The sequence below is a fragment of the Dicentrarchus labrax genome, unplaced genomic scaffold, assembly GCF_905237075.1.
Source record: "Dicentrarchus labrax unplaced genomic scaffold, dlabrax2021, whole genome shotgun sequence".
Lineage (NCBI taxonomy): Eukaryota > Metazoa > Chordata > Actinopteri > Moronidae > Dicentrarchus > Dicentrarchus labrax.
The window spans coordinates 2,098,549-2,123,380 of NW_026136709.1; the positions used below are offsets into that span (position 1 = coordinate 2,098,549).

At 40.8% G+C, this 24,832-nt stretch overlaps 1 protein-coding gene across 2 annotated transcripts; it reads left to right on the plus strand.

The window, feature by feature from the left end:
• The first annotated feature begins 2,092 nt into the window (after positions 1–2,092).
• Positions 2,093–21,254, plus strand: LOC127369160 (polypyrimidine tract-binding protein 2). 2 transcript variants are annotated; one of them, XM_051410249.1, is made up of 14 exons: positions 2,093–2,213; positions 5,726–5,753; positions 7,461–7,521; positions 12,089–12,261; positions 13,100–13,240; positions 13,459–13,614; positions 13,722–13,832; positions 13,944–14,154; positions 14,299–14,414; positions 16,762–16,795; positions 17,429–17,521; positions 18,439–18,655; positions 19,586–19,663; positions 19,821–21,254. In XM_051410249.1, the coding sequence occupies exons 1-14, from the start codon at positions 2,206–2,208 to the stop codon at positions 19,948–19,950; spliced, it is 1,557 nt and encodes a 518-aa protein (XP_051266209.1). In that variant the 5' UTR covers positions 2,093–2,205; the 3' UTR covers positions 19,951–21,254. The 2 variants fall into 2 exon arrangements, with proteins under 2 accessions (XP_051266209.1, XP_051266210.1); XM_051410250.1 differs by having other exon boundaries at positions 13,944–14,142.
• Positions 21,255–24,832: the final 3,578 nt, after the last annotated feature.

The following is a 24,832-nucleotide window of genomic DNA, read 5'->3' on the forward strand; positions in this document are numbered from 1 at the left end:
AGGAGCCCAGGAGCATGACGTATGTCTGTCAAGATTAATCATTATGCAAAACTGCCCTGTTTCTTTTTCTCTCCTCTCCTTTCCCCTTGCATTCAGAAGGAGTCCCTAACTGCCCAGCCAACAAAACAGTGTTGTATGAATGGAGCAAATTAACAGTCCCTAGGTGTTATTGTGTATGGTTCCCTTGACATCCTGGAAATGTTTTTCATAATGTCAATCAGACATTTCCAGGAGGTTCTAAATGCCTGTGTCTCCAATGGGGGTACTAGCGGTGCCTCAAATGGGGCAGTGCTCACCAGTATTGAGTAGCAGCTCTTCTGATATTTGTCCACATGAGTACCCTTAGCTCTTATTGCACACTGCCACCTGTGATATTTTTGTTCTCCCACTGGTATTCCTCATACACCCATCCTACTCTGCCACTAATTGGCTAGTGTGTTGGTTTGATTGGTTAGATTTGTCAGGGTCAGAGCCAATCTGAGTGGGAAAAAAATATTACCCACAAACTGCTAACACAGCTAGCTTCAGGCCTAGAAAACAGCACTGAATGTGTCCTTGTTCAATGGATAGAAAATGCTAAACTAATTTGGGTTAGAGTTGTACTAAATTAGATAGATAGATAGATAGATAGATAGATAGATAGATAGATAGATATAAATTAACGTACTGGCACTTGAGTGCCCCTAGGGGTAATTTGGAGTACTACAGGTGGTACATGAGTTTTATTTTATTTATTTATGTTAATTTAGAAAATACCCAGCAGGTATAATTCCATAATAAATTATACCATAAGAAGTTCACTAAAACTGTAAATGTAAGTATAATAAAGCACATTTTATATTCAGCATTCCTTTTTTCAATGCAATCATTAACTTGCTTAAAACCTAACAGAACAAGAAGCAGAAGAAAACAACAAATGCAATCAAGAAACAGACTGTGCCTGAAATCTGATCACTACAGTTGCCTCCCTGCCACTTCAAGTACAAGGCCATGTTTCTCAATATAAGTGCAACTGCAATTCAAGCTTAGTGTTATTGCATCATGATTAAAAAAAAAATTGATTTGCCATGAATTTAATGATGGATTCTAAACATTTGGAATGAAGCCTTGTGTTTCACTTTTCCAAGGTTGTTGTTTAATAAATCAGACTCTGATGGTGCCATATGTAGGCTTTTACCAAAAATATTGTGTGCTGGTGTGAAAAAATAGGGTACATTATTAACATTTGATATTAACATGTGACTTGCTTGATCACAATGTTATTAGGAAATTAAAAATAAATATACTGGGGGTGCCCTGTAGCTCACCTGGTAGAGCTGGTGCCCCGTGTACCAAGGCTGAGTCCCTCCTGCAGCGAGTCCAACCTGCGGCCCTTTGCTGCGTGTCATCCCCCCCCCCGTCCCTCTTCAGCTGTCACTATCGATTAAAGACAGTAAAAGCCCAGAAAAGAGAGGTCAGTCAGTAGGCTATGCAACTTGTACAGTGTGATGTAGAAACTCGAAGCTACCATTGCACATCCACTGAGAATGGACTTTACAGTGAAATAGGAGACATCTCATCATTTTTTAACAGTCATGCAAACTTACAAGGCTTCTTTTTTTTTTTTTTTTTTTTTTTTTACAAATTCAGTGGTTTCTTATCATTGTTCTATTAGCTCTCTGGTTGTTTTAAGTTTTCTAATGCAGGATGAGGCTGTTTATCAGAGAGTGAAGACTGAATATAGCTTGTGTTCAGGTCTTCAAAGTTTACATATTAAATAAAAATCTAAACTTTAAAAATAATTTCATTCAGTTTTCATTTATTTAATTCCTATGGGAGCCTGAGGGGGACAATTTATTGAATGTTCTGCCCACTGACACTGGTTCTGCCATATCTTCGGCCCCTGACTGTCAAAATAAAAGGAGAGCAACCCCAAAGAGGTCCCAGTGTCACAACATCTTCCTCACTAACCAACACTAACACACAACAACACTAACTACCCCCTCAATAAAACACTACAACAGATATGTGTCTGTGGTCACTGTAGCTAGGCAGCGCGCTCAGTAGCTTCGGTACTTTCCGCCCATTTCCGCCATTGCATCGTCTCGGAACTTCACATTTATTGCCTCCATTTTGCTCTCGTGTGTACGTGTGCGTGCGCAGTGTCGGTGTAAACTGGAGAGACAACAGGACCGAAAGCGGAGGCACTGAGAAATCTCTACAGAAATGGACGGGTAATGTTTTATCAGCGATGCTAACCGCCTCTAATGAGACTGATATCGAGCTAGCACAGAGCGCGGAGCGTGTGAATGCGTCGTTTTGTGGAGGAGCTGAGGAGGAGCTGAGGAGGAGTCGTACGCTTGTGTCAATGGGTTTCCATAGCCACGCGCTCCTCTTCCATTAAGGAAGTGCCTGATGTTAGCATGCTAGCTCAAGTTAGCTAACGCCCGCTGTTTATTCCGTTAGCTGCATTGTTGCTCGCCTTGATAAACATGATTTGCGCCCTAGAGACGTGTTAATAGTGCTCCTTGCTCCATTTCCCTCTGTTACAGTATTTCCCAACAGGGTCCCTAACGTAGCGGCTAGTGAAGTTTAGCAAACCGTTGTGCTAACAGATAACTACTGTACAGTAACGTTCATCCTTTGTGTTGTAGCTAACTAACGTTAGCTAGGTTGTTTAGTAAATCGACTGTGTGTTCTGATAAGCGTGAGCTGGGTCCTGCTTTTAAATCAGTCTGTGCCAGCACCACTTCAACAGGCGCTCCTGTTGTCCAGCAAAGTTGTACGGCGTTAAATGGCAGCTGCCGTTGATATTACTCTAGTGTTACACCGAGTTGGCTGGAAAGCGTATAACATTAAGTGTACATGGGTTTGCATGCATTGAATGAAACATGACCTCAGCGTTGCTTGTAAATGCGATGAATCATAAATGAGCCCCCTGGGAAATGGGTAGCTGGAAGAGCATGCAGTCAGATAATGTGTATGAGGTTATACAAGCATAGCTAAAGTTGTATACATGCATAACACAGCTGTACCCTTAAGCATTTATAAGAGGGAGTGTGAATTAATACTGGTATCACAAAGCATTGGAAGTCTGGATATTAGTGCTGTGTGATCTGGTAAAAGCATCCTATTGGGGTTATTCTGACAGATATTGTGATATGATCCACCCTTAGACATGTTTTCTTAAATCTGAAGAACACAATTTGTAGGTCAGGGAATCTCTACAGCACTACAGTACTTCATTATAATGCTGTTTGTCACACATCTTATTAGGGCTGCACGATATGCTAATACAAAAAAGCATATTGCAATTAGGTTTAGCAGATAATGTGATTGTGATATGATTCATGATTAGTGGAATTTTGCAATCACAATTTTAATTTTCACTAAACAAAACTAAAATTGTGATGGTGTGACATTTGTTGGCTGCTATACCAAACAAACAGGCCAGGGAATCTCTGCAGCACAACAGTACTACATCATAAAGCTGTTTGTCTCACATTTGACCTTTTGATTTGGATATTGCACTTGCGTTTTCATAATATTTTGATTAATTAACTAGAAACTAACTAGAAATATATATTAGTAGGTATTCAATGTATAACCAGAGAATGTCTAATAAGGGGAGAAGTTCCACTCTCGGTAAACTTCTGGCTTCTGAACTGTTGCAGTTCCACTCTGGTTCCATATGAGGGCGCTCACAGGATGAGTGCAGAATGAATGGCGGTCTATGGAGCTATACCCCTCAAAATCCACTTTTGTCAGGATATAATTTTTTGTCTAGTAATTTGAATGTTGCATTCAAAAGGGGATGCAAAGAAATTACACATTGCTGGGTGTTAGATTTTTTTAGAGTCACTTATTTGCTTTAAAAAGTCTTTTAAAATGTCAATGACGTCATACACATCGGACGTCAGCACGGATATGCTGAACGGCCAGAGACACCGCTTTACGGCAAGCCTCGAGTCACTTTGTGCTTCCGCGCTCGGCACTTCCTTTTCTCTCGAGGCATCGACAACACAGCTGACACAGGTTAGGCTCTCCCTGTCAATGCACGGGCTAGAAAGAGTTTTTGTTTTGCTGTTTTAAACACCACGCCGAAATATTCATATTCCCGCTTCGGATGCCACGATGCCATCAAGCGGGATCTCTGGTTGTAATCAGTCCTCCTCTGACCAATCAGCATTCATTAGCAGAATGCTAGCGTGTTATGGGCAACAACATCTCAACCTGTAAGAAATGGAAAGGACATAAGAACTCGTTCATTCAACTTTCGACCTATAACCCATGTTGAACTTGCAAAAACTACAATCAAATCTGAGATTTCTCAACGACAAGCAGGTGAAAGAGACAAATTTAGCCGTCTAGCTCAATAGACTCCCATTCATTTTGCACTCATGGGTGATCGCCCCCAGTGGAACTCTGGTGGAACTGCAACTAAAATTTGGTACAATGGGACTTAATAGAGAGTGGCCAGGCTCTCTGTAGACGGGCTCTGGTATATCTCTTTGGTAATCAGTTGCACTAATATTGTTGTCGTTGAGCTAGTATGTAAACCTAACTGGCATTAGTTTGTGTAAGCTGTCCTACAGGGTTCCCACGCATCCTTGATGCTCCTCCGTATCCTGGAAAAACCTGGAAATTTAGAGACTTATTTTCCTGTCATGGAAAGTACCTGCAAATGACTAAATAACCTGAGTGAATTTCTAAAATGGAACGGAATGCTCAGGGAAGCTCAGTGGAAATTGTGTAGGCTGTATCTACATGCATGCATGTTAATGATCCAATTTGTTGTTGTGTTTGATAAATACATGCACAGCGATGATAACTGTACGTGCAACAAACACTTTACTTTTTCTGGTAGATACATTTTCTGTAATATAACGTCAATTTTACTTGATTTGAATTAGAGGAATTAGAGCAAAACTGTAGTCAGTTCACTGGAGACCCCTCCGTTGAGGCCACAGCAGAGAAATTAGTTAGAGCAGCCACATGCGCCGCAAAAGCGAGCTAACTCAGAATGTCCAGTAAATGACGACCACCTACCTGTCCTGTATTGTCAATAAAAACTCCTAGAAATTTCTTATAAATAGTGTGAACCCTGGCCATAGTATGTTGCAGTTGTTGTTAAATAAAATACAATTTTCACACAACTTTGACAAAAAAAATGCATTATTGATCATTAGTGTGTAGAGATCATTTTCTTGATTAATCGATTAGTTGTTTGCTCCAGAAAATGGTGAAAAGTGTCTTTTGTCCTCAACCCAAAGATATTCAGTTTACTGTCCTAAAACATTTAAGAAATAAGAAAATATACCACTTGAGAAGCTGACCATTCAAAAGGATTAATCGCTTTTTCAAAATAGTTGCTGGTTTATTTAATAGTTGACAGCTAATCAATTAATCATATGATGATAAAACGGTTGTATTTTTTACAGTACTGATGTTTGTGTTTATTTTATTTATAATTTATTTTCTCAGTGGTCATTTCTAGAATTGGTTAATAATGTATATGTTAAGTTATTTAACATGTTAAATAATATTTAAACTTAATTATTTTTTAATAAAGTTATTTGTTTAAGACATCAGCCTTTTGAGTAGTCATACTGGTGCAAAATCTCAATCAAAGGTTGATCCATATCTGGTGTTTCTGTATCTGACTGTATCTTCTATTTTGTACTTTTATTTTGCTTTCCATTTTAAATCCCCTCATACTGACCAAATGCAAACTGTTCTCTTTCAGCATCAGTGATGTTGCAGTTGGAGTGAAGGTGAGTTTTCTGCTTTGCTTTTTGCTTAGTCAGTCACATGAGCCTGCCTTGTCCACTGTAGGTGTGTTCTGTTTTGCATTATGAAACAGCATTCACATTGTTATTGCCTGTGTACTGCTGCGGATGAACCACACAAACAGATTAGACTGAGATTAGACAAATGTTGCATTAACCCTTAAAGACATGGGTGATTTTTCAAACATTCCCACCTTGAGACTAGGGACTATGTTGCAGGTTTAAGATTCTTCACTGTCTTTTTCTCATTTTCTAGGGGGTAGCATAAATGTCATTTAGGGCAGTAAATAGAAATTGTTTTCATTATCTGCAGAATGTATGTTTTTATTTTAGCTAATCAGTCATTTATGGCCATTTCAACCAATGTGATCTAAAAGAAAAAGGATCCTGCACGTCATTATACTGAAACTTTCAGCATCTATTTTGAGATGCTTATTCAATATTTGACTTGCACAATCCTTTTTTTTGTCACATTGTCGGAATGGGCTTCCATAATAATGAGTGAAAAATGTCTGACAGATTATTTGGGCCCCACGTGGTTTCTTCAAATTGGATGTTGTTCCGTAACAGTTAGCAGTCCACACGCAAAGAAAACACAAAGAAAATCTGCAGATATTCACATTTAAAACAGTGGATTTTTTTGGCTTGTTAATTTGTTGGACTGATGGTTACAATTGGATTTACATTAGCTCATACTAAACAACAATAAGCTTTTGTAACACAACAAACATCCATGAAATTAATGTAAAGGGACACGCCATTAAGATTAGACCACATTTCATCTTAAAATCCTGTTCTTGACAGTGCATCCTCGTGTTACCACTAGAACAATCACATTATATTTAGAATATTAGTTTTTTGAGCTTTCATAGCATGAGAATGGCTTTAATGAAACATGGTAGGGCTTGTGTAAGCGCATTGTTGTAACCTGATTTGTTGAGTACCAGCTGCTTTTCTGTCTGCACAAAACAAAGTTAAAGTCCTCTCGAAGGGAAACGGAACAGTCATAAAATACTGATTCCTCTTATATGGCGGGTCTTTGCCATCCTGTTTATTTCATCAATATTTCAGTGTCATAGACAGAACCGAGAGGGCTGCCAGCTGTCACGAGAGAAACCTTTTCTCGGATTCTTGCTGCTTGTGCACTGTGTGCTCACATTTTGGCTCAAGTCAGACAACTTTATTACCCTTTCAATTTATTTGTGTCATGTCGCTGTAGCAGGGCCTGCAACATCTAGTTTATCGTAACCATAAAGAATGTTAGTGACAAAAGAACAATTGGTTCAAATTCAGTCAGACAGAAACAAGGAGGGGTGTATGAAGCTATTATAAAGTTGTGTGTGTAATGGCTCCCTAGCCAGGTTCCTCTTCATCCCATCAGTCAGGTTTAAGAGCACAGGGCGCCCGTCAGCTCTGGTGAGCCTTCTGGGACCTAGTATAGCTCAGCATGAAATGACACATCTTGACATCTTAAATTCAGCCAGATTAAACCCACACCAGAAAAGGAGGAGCCAGACCACTCTTTGCTGTTTTGTCTCCTTCCACCTACTCCTCTACCATCCTTTTGTCACTTTAAACTCTCTTTAGAGACCTCTGTTTTATTGAGGGCCTGTCTGGAAAATGGAAATAGTTTTCCTCATTATTTCACAACTGTGCCTGACTGTCTTGTCTGTCCTTTTCTTTTGTCCGCAGAGAGGATCAGATGAGCTGAGTATGTACAACAGTCCCAACTCTGGCATGAGCAGTATCAGCGGTGAGTTCGTTCCGACCACCCCTGAATAGGGAGGGGCTTGACGGATATTTGCATGAAGCCATTTGATCGCTAGTGACAGACGACATTAAAAGGAAGGATTAATAGGTGTTTGAAAAGTGAAACGGGTCCCTCGAGTTGAACCGTTCTCTCACGGGAGCTATTTAGTGTCTGTATAAAATCACACTCCTCAGTAGGTGGGCACCCACACACCACAGCATGTGACTGCAACAGACATAGTGGATACCACTGCATTTTAATGCCTCCTCACGGTGCAGATGATATCAGAGGCACCTCAAAGATTATGACTGAAAGAGCTGCTCATGCTGCCACAAAGAGAAGACGGACAAACACTAAATAAGAACAATGCTAAAGACGTACACAAGGGTTTTGTGGGATCTTTAATCAAAGTCCCAGTCTACTATTGCTACACAATGCCCCCATCTAAGCTAATGTCACCCCAGGGACCTGTCTAATAAAGTGGCTTCACAATATCAACCATATATAAAAGATTAAGTAGATAGATAGATAGATAGATAGATAGATAGATAGATAGATATAAAGAGTTCTGTCTAGACCTGCTCTATTTGAAGTGTCCTGAGATAACTTCTGTTATGAATTGGCGCTATACAAATAAAACTGAATTGAATTGAAATATATAGCCAGTCTTGCACAGGTGGATGGACGGTTCTTTAAATGTAGGATTTACCAGACCTGCTGTGAGCTTTCAATAAACATAGATTTGTAATGGAATTCTAACATTTAACATGAATAGGTTGGCTGCTGTGCTATGGCAGCTGCAGCTAACTGGTAAAAACTGTTGATCACTGTAACCCAAAGCCCAAGGTGACGTCCTCCTTGCTTTGTCCACAACCCACAGATAATTCTGTTCACGAACAAGAAAATATTCACATTGGAGAAGCTGAAATCAGAGAATTTTTTTTTTTCTTTCAGAAAGACTCAAAATGACTAATCGATTATCATAGCTAGCCAAATAAGCTCCAAACAGAATTATTAATCACACTGGGCTAGCTTCACTAACAAAGATGACTGCGAGGATACTGTGAATCTGTCAAGATTAGAAATGTACTTTCATTAATTTTGTTCTCAAGAAAACCAGCTTTAGATGAATATATTTGAACAACATTAATAAATAAATTGGGACAGTGGCCATGCAATCCCTTTTTATATTAACCAAAGGTTCACTCTTCTGGGCTGTAGGCATACAATATGAAGGCAATACTTAACAGTCAGCCAGTTTGTAGATAGACTTATCAGTCAGCTCTGTTAAGCGTCTGCAATGTTATTTTTAAAAAGTAATCCATTACTAATTATTTGTTACGTTCCTGTAGATTTAAGAGATGGACATTTCTAATTTCTTTCACGTTATTTTCTCAAACCATAACTGTCAGTGGTATTTTACATTATGGAAAGATGTTGATTCTTTAGCACAGGTGTGACAAAATGACACTATATTGGTATGGGACTTCACACTGACCAGTGCAGTGAAAGGCTGTCTGTTTGTTAGAATGATTGAATTGAGACCTGTTAGTGTCGATAGATGGTATATAAGTGATCTCACCGTGCACAGAAGCTGCCATGGTCTGTGTGGCGTGATCAGTCAGCATTTACCATTATGCATTATTGTGGGGAAAAAAACATCCAAACAAGCTAAACTGATATAGGGTTGTTCTACCACTGAGTGCTAAAATAGATTAAGAAGAATTCAGCCTCAGAGCTTCCGCTGATCCATTAGCAGTCTTATGCTGAAGGCTGAAGAGAGCATAAGAAACATGAAGCAACTGTAAGGGGATGAGCAAAATTACAACTATGTTTTTACCTTATCAAAGAATACAATATTTTTCCTAAACCTACTCCCAGGTAGGTTTGGGTCTGTGTGATTTGCCGGCAGGCTCTTGCTTTTAAAATAGGACTAGGTCAAGCTTTCAATGCCTTCGTGCTTTGTGCCTTTGTGTTGAAGAAGAAAATAAAAGCTTTATCTTTATAAATTTGGTCCAGTACAATCACCAGCCTTAAAGAGTAATCAAAAATAAATTAGGTTTTTGCAGGTTGTGGACGCTAGGAAGAATATCTGCAGCTGATGGGGATCCGAATAAATGAATAAACTCAGATAGCTGTATTCCTTTAACAGCCCTTAACATGCAAACATGTAAATCCTGTGTGTTTAAAAAAATAAAAATACACGTACATTCCCTGATATTGTTATCTGATATTGCACCTTACACAGTTGAACACATTGAGACCTGGGAGGAGGTTTGGGGAGCTATTTGGTGAAGGACAAGTGTGGTGATATTATATACACTCCCCTACAAAAGTATTGGAACAGTGAGGCCAATTCTTTTATTTTTGCTGTAGACTGAAAACATTTGGGTTTGATAAACATGAGACAAGAGATCAACATTTCAGATTTTATTTCCAGGTATTTATATCTGGACCTGATACACAACTTAGAAGATAGCAGCAATGAGCAAAAGTATTGGAACAGATGGACTTAAAATAGATTAAAGTGAATAAGACTTAATATTTAGTTGCAAATCCTTTGCTTGCAATAACTGCATCAAGCCTGTGACCCATTGACATCACCAAACTTTTGCATTCTTTTGTGATGCTTTTCCAGGCTTTCGTTGCAGCCTCTTTCAGTTGTTGTTTGTTTTGGGGGGTTACTCCCTACAGTCTCCTCTTTAGCAAGTAAAATGCATGCTCTCTAGGGTTTAGGTCTCGAGATTGACTTGTCCAGTCTAAAACCTTCCACTTCTTGTACCTGATGAACTCCTTTGTTGCTTTAGCAGTGTGTTTTAGGTCATCATCTTGCTGCATGATGAAGGATATCCCAATCAGTCTGGTTGCATCTTTCTTTAAATTGGCAGACAAAATGTTTCTGTAGACTTCGGAGTTCATTTTGCTGCTGCCATCATGTGTTACATCATTAATGAAGATTAATGAGCCCGTCCCAGAAAAAGCCATGCAAGCCCAAGCCATGACATACAAGCTCATCTGTGAAACACAATGGTACCTCCATTGTGTTTCACAGATGAGCTTGTATAGCAGATCCTTTCTTTCTCCAAACTTTAGCCTTTCCATCACTTTGGTAAAGGTTCATCTTTGTCTCATCAGTCCGTAAAACGTTGTCCCAGAATCTTTGAGGCTCGTCTCATCTCTTACTTTTTGGCAAATTCCAGCCTGGCCTTCCTATTCTTGCTAATGAGTGGTTTGCATCTTCTGGTGTAGCCTCTGTACTTTTGCTAATGAAGTCTTCTGCGAACAGTAGATTGTGATACCTTCACTCCTGCCCTCTAGAGGTTCTTGCTGATGGCACGAACAGTTGTTTTAGGGTCTTTTTTTTACAGCTCTCACAATGTTTCTGTTGTCAGCTGCTACTGTTTTCCTTGGTCTACCCGTTCAACGTCTGGTTTCTTTCTTCTTCAGGACATTCCAAATGGTTGTACTGGCTATGGCCAATGTTTGTGCAATGGCTCTGGTTGATTTTCCATCTTCTCTCAGCTTCACAATTTCTTGTTTTTCACCCATAGATGGCGCTCTGGTTTTCATGTTGGTTACACCTCTAACTATAAATGCACAGGCAAAACACAAATCTGAAACTGAGTATAGACATTTAGCGCTATTTATTGTTTGAATAATCAATGTAATAGGACACATTTGGGAAACAAAACACACCTGTCAATCACATGTTCCAATACTTTTGCTCACATGAAAAATGGATGGGTTCAAACATAAGGTGCTATCTTCTAAGTTGTGTATCAGGTCCAGATATAAATACCTGGAAATAAAAGCTGAAATGTTGATCTCTTGTCTCATGTTCATCTTTTGATGTCAAACCCAAATGTTTTCAGTCTACAGCAAAAATGAAAGAATTGGCCGCACTGTTCCAATACTTTTGGAGGGGAGTGTATTTTGAATTTTGTCAACAAATCTCATGCGCAGAGCCAAACCAAGAATGAATGTATCTGCTAGCAAATGTTGTGTGTATATCAAAAGCTGATATTTCTTCTTCCTCTGTGCCATCAGTGAGCCACACTTTTGCACTTAACGACATGTTCCTTCATTACCATGAACACACACACTGTAGTTTATTTGGCTCAGTCCCACATACATCTTCCTGCACCAAATACTCGCTAGATGAACGAATGTGAATTACTCTTTCTTCGTTTTTGTTTGGGCCTGAAAATAGTCCCCCAACAAATACAGTTTCCCCCTGTTTGAATAAGTTGCTGCTGTTAGGAAATGACTGTGCTTGGGCTGGGCTTGGTGCTGAGAGCCACAGAAATGGCAGAAATGTCAGCAAGCATTGGGAGACAGACAAACACATTACTGGTTTTGGTCTCTTCAGTCGGAATATAGAATAACTCAAGCCTTATCCTTAAAGTCCGAGATTTAGAGATGGGCTGAAAACACAGTTTGTTTTGGCCTTTTCATGTGATGTGTTGACAATAGGTAAAACACACAATATCGCCAACCTTATCCTTCAAATTAAGGGGACTATTATTGCATTGATTAGCACAGTTCATTAGTGTTTATGCTAATATTTTAGATGGGGCTTCCAATGGAAGTGACAGTAAAAAGCTGAGGGTGGAGGAGGCTCCACCATCTCGCGTGCTCCACATCAGGAAACTACCCAATGAGGCATCAGAGACCGAAGTCATCGCTCTTGGCTTGCCTTTTGGCAAAGTCACCAATATCCTCACGCTGAAGGGAAAGAATCAGGTGAGTGGACAAAGGTGTATTTGTAAGAACCATAAAACAGTTATTAGGCTTCAGTTTCACACCACAGGTAAATTCACACAGAGGTGTGGGTGGGATGGTGTCAACAGGATTGGTCAAATCTTGTTTCACTATCACACAAGTGCTTTGGACTCTTTTGGTCTTGCTATCTTGAACTGCATCTGAAACATGCCCACAACTCCATACAAAAGCCTATTGTCTGCCTGCTGCCGAGGGGCCATTGGAGGTGCTCGGCATTTGTCCCCTAGATTCCTGTCAAGTACAGCTGCTTTGTTCTCCCCATGTGTCGGCTAGTCTTGATCGATCGGCAGCTGCCTCATCTCCGTGTTGAGACAACTTCATCTGTGTTGGTCTGATACAGATTCTGTTGTTTGTCACCACAATGATGAATTACAGTTCACACAAATGTGTAGATGGTTTGTCCAAATTTAAGAAGATAACTAAGTAGAAATGATGCACCACAGACTAGCAAAGCAATGTTAAGTTTACAACCCTGTCTGACTGCTACTATTCGGCACAATCGGCTTCAGTAGACTGCTTACCAGAAGCTCATAAAAATGCCACCACCGATAAGATAGCAGGATTTATAGACCAGGATATGTGGCCCATCGGTGTGGATGTCAATGTCTTATCCATTGGTTTAATCAGTACCATGTGTTTTCTTGTGTGGTGTCATACAGCTGTACTGAGTTTTGAGATAATTAGTTTGAAGTCATTCAGATTTGCTTGAACTTGAATTGTGGAAAAATTGACAGCTATATTCGTTGAATGATAACAGTGGTGGGGGATTTACCAGAGCTTTGTTTTCTCCTCTCTCCAGGCGTTCTTGGAGATGGGGACAGAGGAGGCGGCCATCACTATGGTTAACTACTACACCACTGTAACTCCTCATGTCCGCAATGTCCCTGTCTTTATTCAGTACTCCAATCATAAAGAACTCAAAACTGATGCTGGCAATCAGGTTAGTAGAGCCTGACTAACAGACCACCGGGACATTCTGCTAAAAGTCTGCATGATTTAGCAAAAACAATTGACCTTTTGGTCAGCTGTGTTAATACTTTGATATTCCAATATAACTTGGGCTCTTAAACTTGAAATTAATAGTGAGTAAAATGGCTCACCATCTTGTCTGAGCTCCATCGTTAAAGGCAGTGACTAATCGTTTGTGTTTGGCCGTAGCGGACCCAGGCGGTGCTTCAGGCAGTGTCAGCGGTCCAGTCTGGCGGGTCGCCAAGCTCAGACGTACAGGAAGCGCTCGCTGCAGCCTCAAGTCCGGTGCTGCGCATCATCATCGACAACATGTTCTACCCTGTGACGCTGGACGTACTGCAACAGGCAGGGAACAGTTGTTATGACCCCCCTCAAGTTGTTCAGTTGTCGTGCGACACAATGTCCACCAAGTTTGAATATTAACGTTAAAATTTTCTTTGTTTTGTTGACAGATTTTCTCCAAGTTCGGCACAGTCATGAAGATAATCACATTCACCAAGAACAATCAGTTCCAGGCCCTGCTGCAGTTCAGTGACCCCGTCAATGCACAGCAGGCCAAACTGGTAAGAGTTCCGCTGTTAACTCCTCACTGTCTAGTTAAGTGTCTGTCAGTAGTTTGCAATACCAAATGTAATAGCTGAACACAAATTGGTGATTTTTCTTCCCCCTCCCAGGCGCTGGACGGCCAGAACATCTACAATTCATGTTGCACACTGCGTATCGACTTCTCCAAGCTGGTCAACCTAAATGTCAAGTACAACAACGATAAGAGTCGTGACTACACGCGACCCGAGCTGCCTGCTGGGGACGGCCAGCCCAGCATCGACCCCTCAGTGGCCGCTGCCTTCAGCAAAGACTCCAACTCCCTCCTCGGTAAGATCCCAGGTAGATCACGCTTTTATTTATCTTCCTTTTTACACTTTTTGTATTTTTAAATTATAAGATGCATCCTTGCTCAGTGTTGTAATGCCGCGGTGTAGTGGAAGTGCTGCTCTCCATTCCATGATTGTCTCGTCTGCTTCCCGTCAGGAGCCCTGAACCCCCTTAGCGCGGCAGCGGCAGCTGCTGCTGCTGCAGGGAGGGTGGCTCTGGCTGGACAGGCGGGGTCCAGTGGGGTCCTGCTGGTCAGCAACCTCAACGAGGAGGTTAGTAACACATCTACACACACACGCACAGACACACACACCAGTCAGATGGACCGTCTTAAGGCCACAACTCCTACCCACCACCTTCATCCCTCTGTTCTCTTTTAATTTGCTGGTTATGGCCAGTTGTCTTCCTTGTGCTGCCATTTCCATTTTCATTGTCTTGTGTCTGTCAGAGAGGATACATTCAGACTGTCCATGGTGAGATTTTTCTGTACATATTTGACCTAGGACGTTAACTTGAATGACTGTGTCAGGGTCTTATAAATCCAATAATCTGTATCTCAGGACTTTAAATGTCTTAAATATGATTTTAACAGGCATTAAAAATGCATCACATTGATAAAGTTAAGCTCACTTGTTAAGTTTTTCATACTTGCGTAAATATGTTTTTGAGAAGAAATTTGTATTATCAGGCTGAAACTTAAAGACGAAACAGATTTTCCTTCACATGCTTTGTAGCTTTTTTTTTTTTTTACCAGTTTGGTCTTAAATGGGTCCTTAATTGCATTCATATTAGTCTGAAAAGGTCTTTTAAAAAATTGAACCTGCAGAAACCCTGTAAACTAAACCACTTAATTTGGCGTATTTACCTGCCACACTTCTGTGATCTTGGACAGTCTTTTTTATATATGCAATGTATTTAAACTCTTTTAGAAATGTAGAAAGCAGAGAGCAGCTTCTGTAAGAACCAGAAGGTGGCTTTGTCTTTTTATTTTCTGTTTGTAGTCAGGGTGATAATATCTGAGCCAGAAAACTATTCTGTATCCCTAGAAAATCCTCCCGTCATTTCCGAGGCATTTACAGAACATTTTGAACCTCAGAGGAGCTGTCAGGCTGTTCTGATAGTCACTCATCAGCTGTCCCAGGAAACAACTGAATATTTTTTTTAAAGATGGACTCATTCCGGCTAGTTTGGATATGAAACAAAAAAAAATGTCTAACCTTTTCCTTTGCTGTATTTTCTAGTGGGCCTTGCTGTTGTTTTTATTTTTCCCCTTTTGGTCAAGACTCATTATGTCCCCTGTAAGAGCGAGGGGATTTGCTGTTTTCTGTCACCGCTCCCCTCTTTCCTTCTCCAATGTTCTGCCCTCCCCTCCTCTTGTCAAACTGTACCTAACTCGGCTAACTGTCTCTCTTCTGTTTTTCTCTCTAAGCTCTCCTCACCTTCCTCAGCTCATATGAAAGCTCATATGAAATCATTCTGTGGTCCTCTAACCCCGTGTCTCAGTTCTGGGAACAAACACCTGCCTCTGAAAAACGCTTGCTCGCTGTCTTTTCTCCCTTTTCCTCTTCTGTGTGTTTTTTTCCCCCTTACGGTGACTTAAATAGCATCTAATTTGTCTCACCTTAATGTCTCTTTGCTCATCAGTCTGTTCTCTCTGGCTGTGAATGAATGTGTCATCCCGGAGCCTCTGACAGTATCTCAACCATTCAAACTGAACCCCTGATGTTAAGATACTGTGCTTAAGCCTTCTTTTAGCCTCTTGGACTTGTGTGAACACCACGTTGTTGTTGTTTTTTTCACTCCAGTGGCCTTCACATCAACTCTTGCATGCCAAACTGTACTGCTAAACAAAAAATCTTCAACTGCATGGTCTCTTAACTAATCTTTCCCCCCTCAGCTCTCGCTCTCACGCTCTCGTAGCACCATTGTCCTCACTGAAAGATTGTAGATCTTCAGACTTCCAACCTGCTGCATGTTGTTTTTTATCCCATGGTTATGACTTTATATTGCTGATTTTATTATGATTTTGACATGAATGTACCTTTACCTCATGCTTGTCCAGGGTGAAAGACATTTGGCGCAAGTTATTTGCTGTATTTTGACTAAAGAAAACATTGATCCAAGCCATTATCTCTGACCAAACTACCTGCATTATTCCAGTGTACTGACCTATATTTTATTTTTTGTCCCTCCCCCTCCTCACTTTATTTTTTTTATTTTCCCCCAATTTGCATTTGCCTCCCTGTTCATCCCCCCCCCCATCTCTCTCTCTCTACTCCCATCTCTTCTCCCCTCCATTCATCCTGCCTCCCCCTGTCCTCATGTCCTGCTGGGGGACTTTTAAACTCTTCAAACGACCTCTTCTTCCTCCACCTCCTGCTCCCACATTAACCGACCAAACCCCTCCCTCCCTCCCTCCCTCCATGACTCCTCTTCCACCGCCTGCTCCCCTCCATGACCCACCACCTCCATCACTCTCCGGGGGGAAAACAAAAACCACCATTCCTCCTACCTACCTCCGTTCTGGATCGATCTGTCCATCTCTACCTCCGCTCCGCTCCGACTCTTCTACCTCTCTACCTGTCTCACGCTGCTTGTTGCTCTTCTCTCCCTCTAAAGATGGTTACGCCCCAAAGTCTGTTTACCCTCTTCGGTATGTTATCGTTAGCTCTCTCTCTCTCTCTCTCTCTCTCTCTCTCTCTCTCTCTCTCTCTCTCTCTCTCTCTCTCTCTCTCTCTCTCTCTCTCTTTCTTTCTTCTACTTTCTCTTTTTGTTCTATTTCCATTCTATCTTTGAGACATTTGTCATTATTGTTATTATTTTTATTATTATTATTATTACTGTCATTATTACAAGCTTATATATATTTGTTTGCGCACAGTAGCTTTTGGTAATTTGTAACACATTTTGGCCCCCTGTTTATTGGTTTGGGTTAATGTTGATTATTTTGCCCTAAACTCCAATACATAGTAATCTGTTAATGCACGGTTAAGTCATTATTTTTGCATGCTGTTTTTATTTATAGCCATCTGACACAGCTTGATAACTTATCTGTTTAGAGGGTGTCTCTTCTCTCTTTACCTGTTCTTTCTACACACCTCTCACTCTGAAGTCTACTCAAAAATTCTCGTGTGTACTCTTCTATTCTCTCTTTTCTCTTTTGTTTCTTGTCCTTTAAAATATCCTTTTTGTCTCCGATGTTAACTTTTTGTTTTCCTAACTGTCTGCTTTCTCTCCACCTCACCTTATTTTCTCCTCCTTGCGCCCACCTGTGGCTCTAATGCAGGAGTGTACGGCGATGTCCAGAGGGTGAAAATTCTTTACAATAAGAAAGACAGCGCTCTCATTCAGATGTCAGACACCAACCAGGCCCAGCTAGGTGAGCGGACGTCGAAACCGCCAAAGTCCACTCATTCACATCTTAATTGTCTCAGGATGCTAGTGGTAGTCATTGTCAGGCATGGCTGTCTTTTAATTTTACTCTAAATGGGACCATAATTTACTAAATGGACATCATGCTGTATGGAAGAAACCTTGAAACTAGAGACCATAAACTTATTAGGAAACTGTTAACTGTTTACTGAGCTCATGAATCAAGTCAAAAGTCTAATTTCTCCGCTGTACATACAATGTGTGATGACTGTATGGTCTGTCTTTTATTGCAGCCAATGGAGCTGCCCCCTGCTGGTCATTAGAAAGAATGCAGGTTTAAGACACTTTCACGTTGGCTTCACTTAACAGATTCAGAACCACTATATATACTGTTAATACTCACGTCCCATCTGCTGCTCAACTCGCTCCTTCAGGCTGCTGCCAACAAGAAGCTCATTTGTCTTGAGAATCTTGATGTTGATTCCAGGACAATAACTAGCTCGTCTTGTTGTTAAACATACTTTACCGTTCGTCAGCCATACGCAGTGTTATTGACTTTGAGTCTTGCTAGCATAACGTTAGCTTTCTGGCTTGTAGCTTAGCCAACGCGCTCTATGAGCGATGGGAACTACAAATATTTGACAATTGATCATGTTATAGGTGGGATAATTCATTCCTAATAATGGTCACCTCGTTGGGCATTATCCTTTACTTAACTAACTAAATGGATGTGTACAAGAATTGTCTCTTTAGCAGCACCAAGTTTCTGTAAACAGATCATTATTCCCAAGACTGATGACAAGAACATAATAATGGATCTAGTTTTAGTTGTGTAGTGTGTCCATATTTTTCTTATTATTGGCTTACAGCCAGTGATTACCACATCCTCACCACTGACCTTCCTTTCCTTTGACACGTCCAAAGCAATGAGTCACTTGAATGGCCAAAAGATGTACGGGAAGATCATCCGGGTGACCCTGTCCAAGCACCAGACGGTGGCGCTGCCTCGTGATGGCCTAGATGACCAGGGCCTGACAAAGGACTACGCCAACTCCCCACTCCATCGCTTCAAGAAACCCGGCTCCAAAAATTTCCAGAACATATTCCCACCATCTGCCACCCTCCACCTCTCCAATATCCCGTAAGTTGATGAGAGTGTAGCATGTTAATGTAAATGGAGTGTACTTGTATAGCTCCTTTCTAGTCAGCGCTTTTCATTTACCCATAAACACGCATTCATACAACACAAACTAATACTCATCCATACAGCACAGCATCTGGAGCAATTTGGGCTTCAGTATCTTGCTCAAGGACACTTCAACATACTGTGGGAGGAGCCAGATCGAACTGCCAACCTTCTGATTAGTGTTCAGTTGACGCTTTTTAAGTCTCACCCGTTCTCCCTGTGGTCCAATAACAGTGAAGCAAGCCTCCTTACTTAGATGCTATGCTCAAGGTTTGTCTATGTTGAAGAGTGAACCAAAGACGGTGAAGACCCTTATAGGATAAACACATCTTAAGTTAGCTAATGTTAGCAAAACGTTGGCTAACTAACTAGATAATTTCAGTAGTAACAAACAAAAACAAAAGATCTGTTGTTTGCTAGCTAGTTACATCTGAAAGATAATGTTAGCAAAACGCTAGCTAAGTTCTATCAAAAGTTAGTTGGCAAATGTTTTGCTGACATAAGCTAACCTAAGATGTGACTATCTGTTAAACATCTTCAATGGTTGTCATTTCAAAATAGATTAGCCTCCCACATAGCATATCTAAGTACAGGAAGGGAGGAAGTTGACCATTGGACCAGGTTCATCATTATATCCCCCAACCCTAAAGCAGGTGTATTACCGGCACCGCTGTGGAAATATTTAAATGACACCCGTAACAACTTGGCTTAGAGGGCCGGTTCATCCATATTTCAAGACTTATTGTCACACTTCTGTTTTCATTGAAAAATGACAAAAATTAAAGTGCAACATTTCTTATCAGAAACATTGGCTAATCCACAGAACCCACTGTGAAAACTGTAGACTGGGTCCCGACTGTAATCTGTCACCTTTTATTTTCACAGACAAGATGTGACCGAGGATGACCTACGGCTGCTCTTCTCAAACGCTGGAGGCACTGTGAAAGCATTCAAGTTTTTCCAGTACGTAGACCTATCCCATAAACTAGCTGGAGGTGGCCTGATAAGAGTTCCGTCTTGGAACGCTTGGTGCCTCTTGCTGTAGTTCATCATTCTGTTCGTGTTGCACCCCAGCAGAGATCGTTCCCTGCGCCGCTCACTGCTGTGTCATGTTTTCCAGGGATCGTAAAATGGCTCTGATCCAGATGTCAACAGTGGAGGAGGCCATCCAGGCCTTGATTGACCTCCACAACTACAACATGGGAGGCAACCAGCACCTGAGAGTCTCCTTCTCCAAGTCCACCATCTAAACTCCTGACAGTGCCAGGGTCTACTGTCAGAAACCTTTCGAGACTGTCTGGACACTGGGGAGCAGGGGGGACCACATTGATTGAATCAGTTTTATTGTTCGGGTTTTGTTGATCCTGTCATTCCTTGAGAGAGACTGAAACCTTTGACTTGCATCCTTTTTTAAAGAGAACAATTGAGTATGTTGCAGATACTGGATCCTCCCAGCTATTCTTACCTGTACCTCTGTATTTTCTATGTCAAACAAAACATTGACATGAATGATTGTCCCCCTGTATGATAGGTTGATGTAGATTGGTGTTTAATTCTTGATTTAGTTGAAAAGATACAGTAATTATGTGCCTTACTTGACAATATCAACTGTTTCTACAGCTGGACATGTTCATTAATTACCCTCGTATGCTTTTGAGGCACATGGATATTTTTGGAGGTCGGTGAGAGTCATTATTACAGTTTTTGAAGTCAACCAAGCGTAGCTTTTTTTGTTGTGTTTTAAGAGTTTTAGATTTATGACACTTCTTTTGAGTTCAGGAGAGGATTTCCTGAGGCAACATGTAAGTTTCTACAGCAGCCTGCGACAGGCAGTTTAACTTGAATTCCATTATTCCACAAGTTACGTTTCAGTGCTAGGTTGTTCTGCCCCAGCTTGATTTCACACACCGTCACATATCCCAACGTGGCTCGTGGCTTAAGTATTTCTTTATCTGTGTTTTTTGAAGCCTTTTTCCCCCCATAGCAGTGAGGTGTAATTGTCAGTGACAATGTTTTTTTTTTTTTCTAAGCATGTATAGCTGTGATAGGACTTCACATCAGAAAGTGTTGCATGCTGTGGAAGCAGTTTGAAGATTGAGTCCACTGTGATTTTATTTTCATGTGACCGTTTACTCGAGAGGGCTACTCAGTTGGACCAAAGTTTCTGTGCCTTTAGTGTTCCTTTAATTCATTTTAACAAAAAAAAAACAAGCATTTGAAAATACTGAAATGATGCATTTCAGGGAAGAATGCACAGAATTTTAAGTGTCAAGTTTATTCCCGTTTCTTTTTTAATACCCGACCTCTTGACCCAGAGGTGCTCAGAAATAATAGTTCTGTATATTTTTTTCTTCCAAGTCCAATTTTATACAGCTCAAAATGTAAGGATTTGGTATAGGTCTGAAGAGGCGCAATTAAAGGCTGAATTATTTTCTAACAAAAGGGGAGGTGCGACTTGGTTTCCTGCTTTTTTTGAGTTTTCCCTCTCATGGTCTCTCTCGTGTATTCTGCATTACTTCTGTAGCATGCCTAATAAAACTGTTCTGTAGCTCTGCGTTCACCTCCTCCTGTCTCTCTTCTTTCTCTGTTCTGTCTGCTCCCGCTCACTTCTGAAACCATCTTCAGTCCCAGGGTGGGAAGGAAGCCAAAATTCATTTTGGAGCCACTTGAAAACAAGCTCCATAATACGCCAGATTGAGCCCTCTGATGGTACTAATTCACAAGACAAGAAGTACATTTTGTTGATGCGTTTCCCACCCTGCCAACTGACACAATCTATTCCTTTGATGTCTTGCTCTCCTCTTCTCTGGTAGTTGCCTATTTTCTAATCAGTCTCTGAGGGCCTCTGCACTCCTAACAATCTATCTGATCTATCTACTTGCACTCACACCTTTTATCAATTACATAAATGGCCTCAGTTGTTATCTTCCGAGCGCTCTGCGTTTTCCTGCCAGTTTTGGAGCGTCTTTGAGTAAAACTGCTACGTACACAAGCATGATCATTAAGACCCACATTGTATGGCTTCAGAGTGCCAGCTACGGCGCATTTAGCAGCTAAAGAGCTAATAAACTAAACCAGAGCTAAAACAGGGTGTCTTAAAATCCAATATTCTAAATTTTAAGCCTTAAAATATCTTGTATATGATTTTGATGGCTTGTAAAACCGATAGGATCAATGAAGTTATTTGTATTTCATTTTTCAGTCTCTCTTGAATGTGTTTTTGGGAAAATGTTGTATTGAGCACAGAAACGACCAATTTTCCTTCAGTTCCTTTGGACTCTTTCATCAGCGTGGATGTGAAGTAGGTCTTAAATTGCATTCATGGTCTCAATGAGTCTTAAAGTTAACCTGTACAAACTGTTTGCTAACATGTTAGCCATGTCAGCTTTATAAGGTGTATGTCAATGCTGCGAGGGGACCGCCACTGATTTTAGTTAATCAGGTTGTATGAAGCCTTTAGTGTCTCCAGAGGGAGCTGTGTGATGTCCAATAGATGTCCTCAAGTGATGTCACTTGAGTCTGTCATTCGGTCCGAAGACAACGAGAACAAATAATAGTTGGTGTGGAGTTAGAAGTGAGTTTATCACGTTCTTGTCTCCGTTGTTAGACACTGCTTGGGCTGGAACAGTAAGTGTGTTCTCTCTCATTATTAATGAGTCTTCCTAAGAACTAGCTATGTGTTTACACAGGAAAACAGTACGTTGTTACCTCAATCCTCTGTCACTGCTGCACATAGGATTTTAGAAATACAGAGGTTTCGGGGTGCCCAGAGTAGTTCACCTGGTGGAGCTGGCCCCCGGGTGCCGCCGCTGGGTCCTCGCTGCCTCGGCCCAGGGTTTGGGTCCGACCTGCTACCCTCTGCTGCGTGTCATCTCCTCTCTCTCTTTTTCCCCTTTCCTCTGAATCTTCAGCTGTCGTTGTCCATTATAGTGTCTTCACCCATATTGTTTCTAACAAGATTTGCTTTAAAAGTAGCCCCATTATGCAGGAATCAAATATTAATAAAATCCTTGCATGTGTCCATCTAGATTTTGGCTTTCTCTACGATTTCATTTGTGCACATCCCACTCTTTTCAGCCAGTACTTTGCCAACTTCAGTATCTTTCAAGGTTTGAAAGCGTGGACTGAGCAGGCCTCTAACTACGATCCGCCTCTTCTTCAGGATGGTCTTTTTGTGTTGGCAGATAGCTGCTGCTGAATGCAGAAGATCTGCCTTTAACTGTGGCCCAAAGGGAACAAAACACTTGCAGCTAATAGTGAGGACTGTAACACTCATTTCTATGGAAGCCAATTTCTGCCAATGTGACAGGAAAAAAAGGATTCTGTAAGTAATTTTAATGAGAAACTTTCTTAAAATATTGCCATAGTATTTCGGAATAATGCTGTTGTGCTAAGAACATGTTTTGATGCCAGCAAAAAAGCCAAATATTTTTTCACTTAGAGAAGAAATGGTAAAATATAAAAATCCTTTTCTTTTATGACCTGAAATTGTTTTTAGTTTCAGTAGTTCACAAAAAATGGCCAGGAAGTAGAATCCCTTTGCACTACTAACCCTCCACGTCTGACAGAGTCCTGTTAGCTCTGCTGGCCAAACAGGTGACACTGTGAGCTAGCAGCAACCGTGATGATGATGATGAAGATGATGGGGGTGGAATATGTGGAGTCTGTTGTGTGTAATATAGTGCAAAATCTAAACAGCTAGTTTAACTACATGTAGTTCACTCCTCCCCAACACTGATAATAAAGCAAACGTACAATACATAAAAGAGGGGACACTGCATGCATTTAATACGTTTAAGGATAAATCTGGTGCTATTCTGTACATTTCTTATTGTCAATAAAAGATCTAAACCAACAACGTGGCTCTCAGCTCCAGGTTCCTTAGTTCCTACTGAAGACCTAAATATTTAAAAATAAAAAGTAATTCCCTTAAACAGCTGGACACCAGTTTTTATCGAACATTACTCAAACAGGAGGAAATAGCGCGTTTGTTGGGGACTATTTTCAGCAGTGAATTAATCCACATTTGGTGCTCTAGTGAGTGCAGCAGGATGTTGTATGGGGAATTATGTTAAAACAGTGTGGCTCACTGATGTGTTTTTCATCGTTTTTGGACAACAATGGAGCTAATGGCACAGAGGAATACTGTATCAGGCTGTGGTAATTAAGACCCGAGCAGTGAAATGTAAGGAGTTATGATTCTCCAGAATGGATCGCCTTTCTGGCAGCTGCAACATTCCTGAAAACTCATGAAACTCGCTACAAAATTCAACTGTACAAGAAATGTACAAATTCTATGGGTGCCGATCAGACACATACGACCAACATGTATGAAAATTGGTATGCACGTGTATCATGACCAGACAAGCAAAAAAACCTCTTGGACCCATACCCCAAACCCAACAGGTAGTTGGCCATTTTGAGTTTAGTGGTCATTTTCCGAGTTGTGATTTTTATATTTCCTAGGGAATTGATTAGATCGACTTCAAAATTGGTAAGAATGTTCTAAAGAAGTTCATGATGAAGAGTTATGATAATCTTTACGTCAAAGGGCGTGTCTGTGGCCTGGCGTCGAAAATCAACATTTCGCCATGGAACAGGACGTTGGTGTAACTTCAGTTTACATTATCCAATCTGCACCAAACTTCTATTGTTTGATAAGAGTCCCGCCCTGAACACATCTACATGCAAAAATTGCAACAAGAAAAAACCCTATTGGAAACTGGAAATAAGCCTTATATGACAATATCGTGATTTCCAACGCTACAGTGTGACGTGGCTGCAGAACACCCCGATGTGCGTGGACTAAATAAAGCTTTTCAAGGGTTTGTATGGAGGTCCTGTGGTAATGCAAATACTGTTTTGGATAAATACTTTCTACAGTAATCTACATTAATCTATTAACCCCCGGGGCCATTTCTGGCCCTCCATCCCCCTCTCTCTGGCCCTCGTGACTGTTATTTTTTATAGTTTTTTCTAGAGGTTTCATATAAATGTTAACTACTCATTCATATACAATTAAAAAAAAACACAATTGAAGGGTGCGGCTGCCCCAGGCCCACAGTTCCCTAGGGGCCCCAATCTGCTTGACTGAACATGTATTTTTATTGCATTTTTCATATATAATTAGAA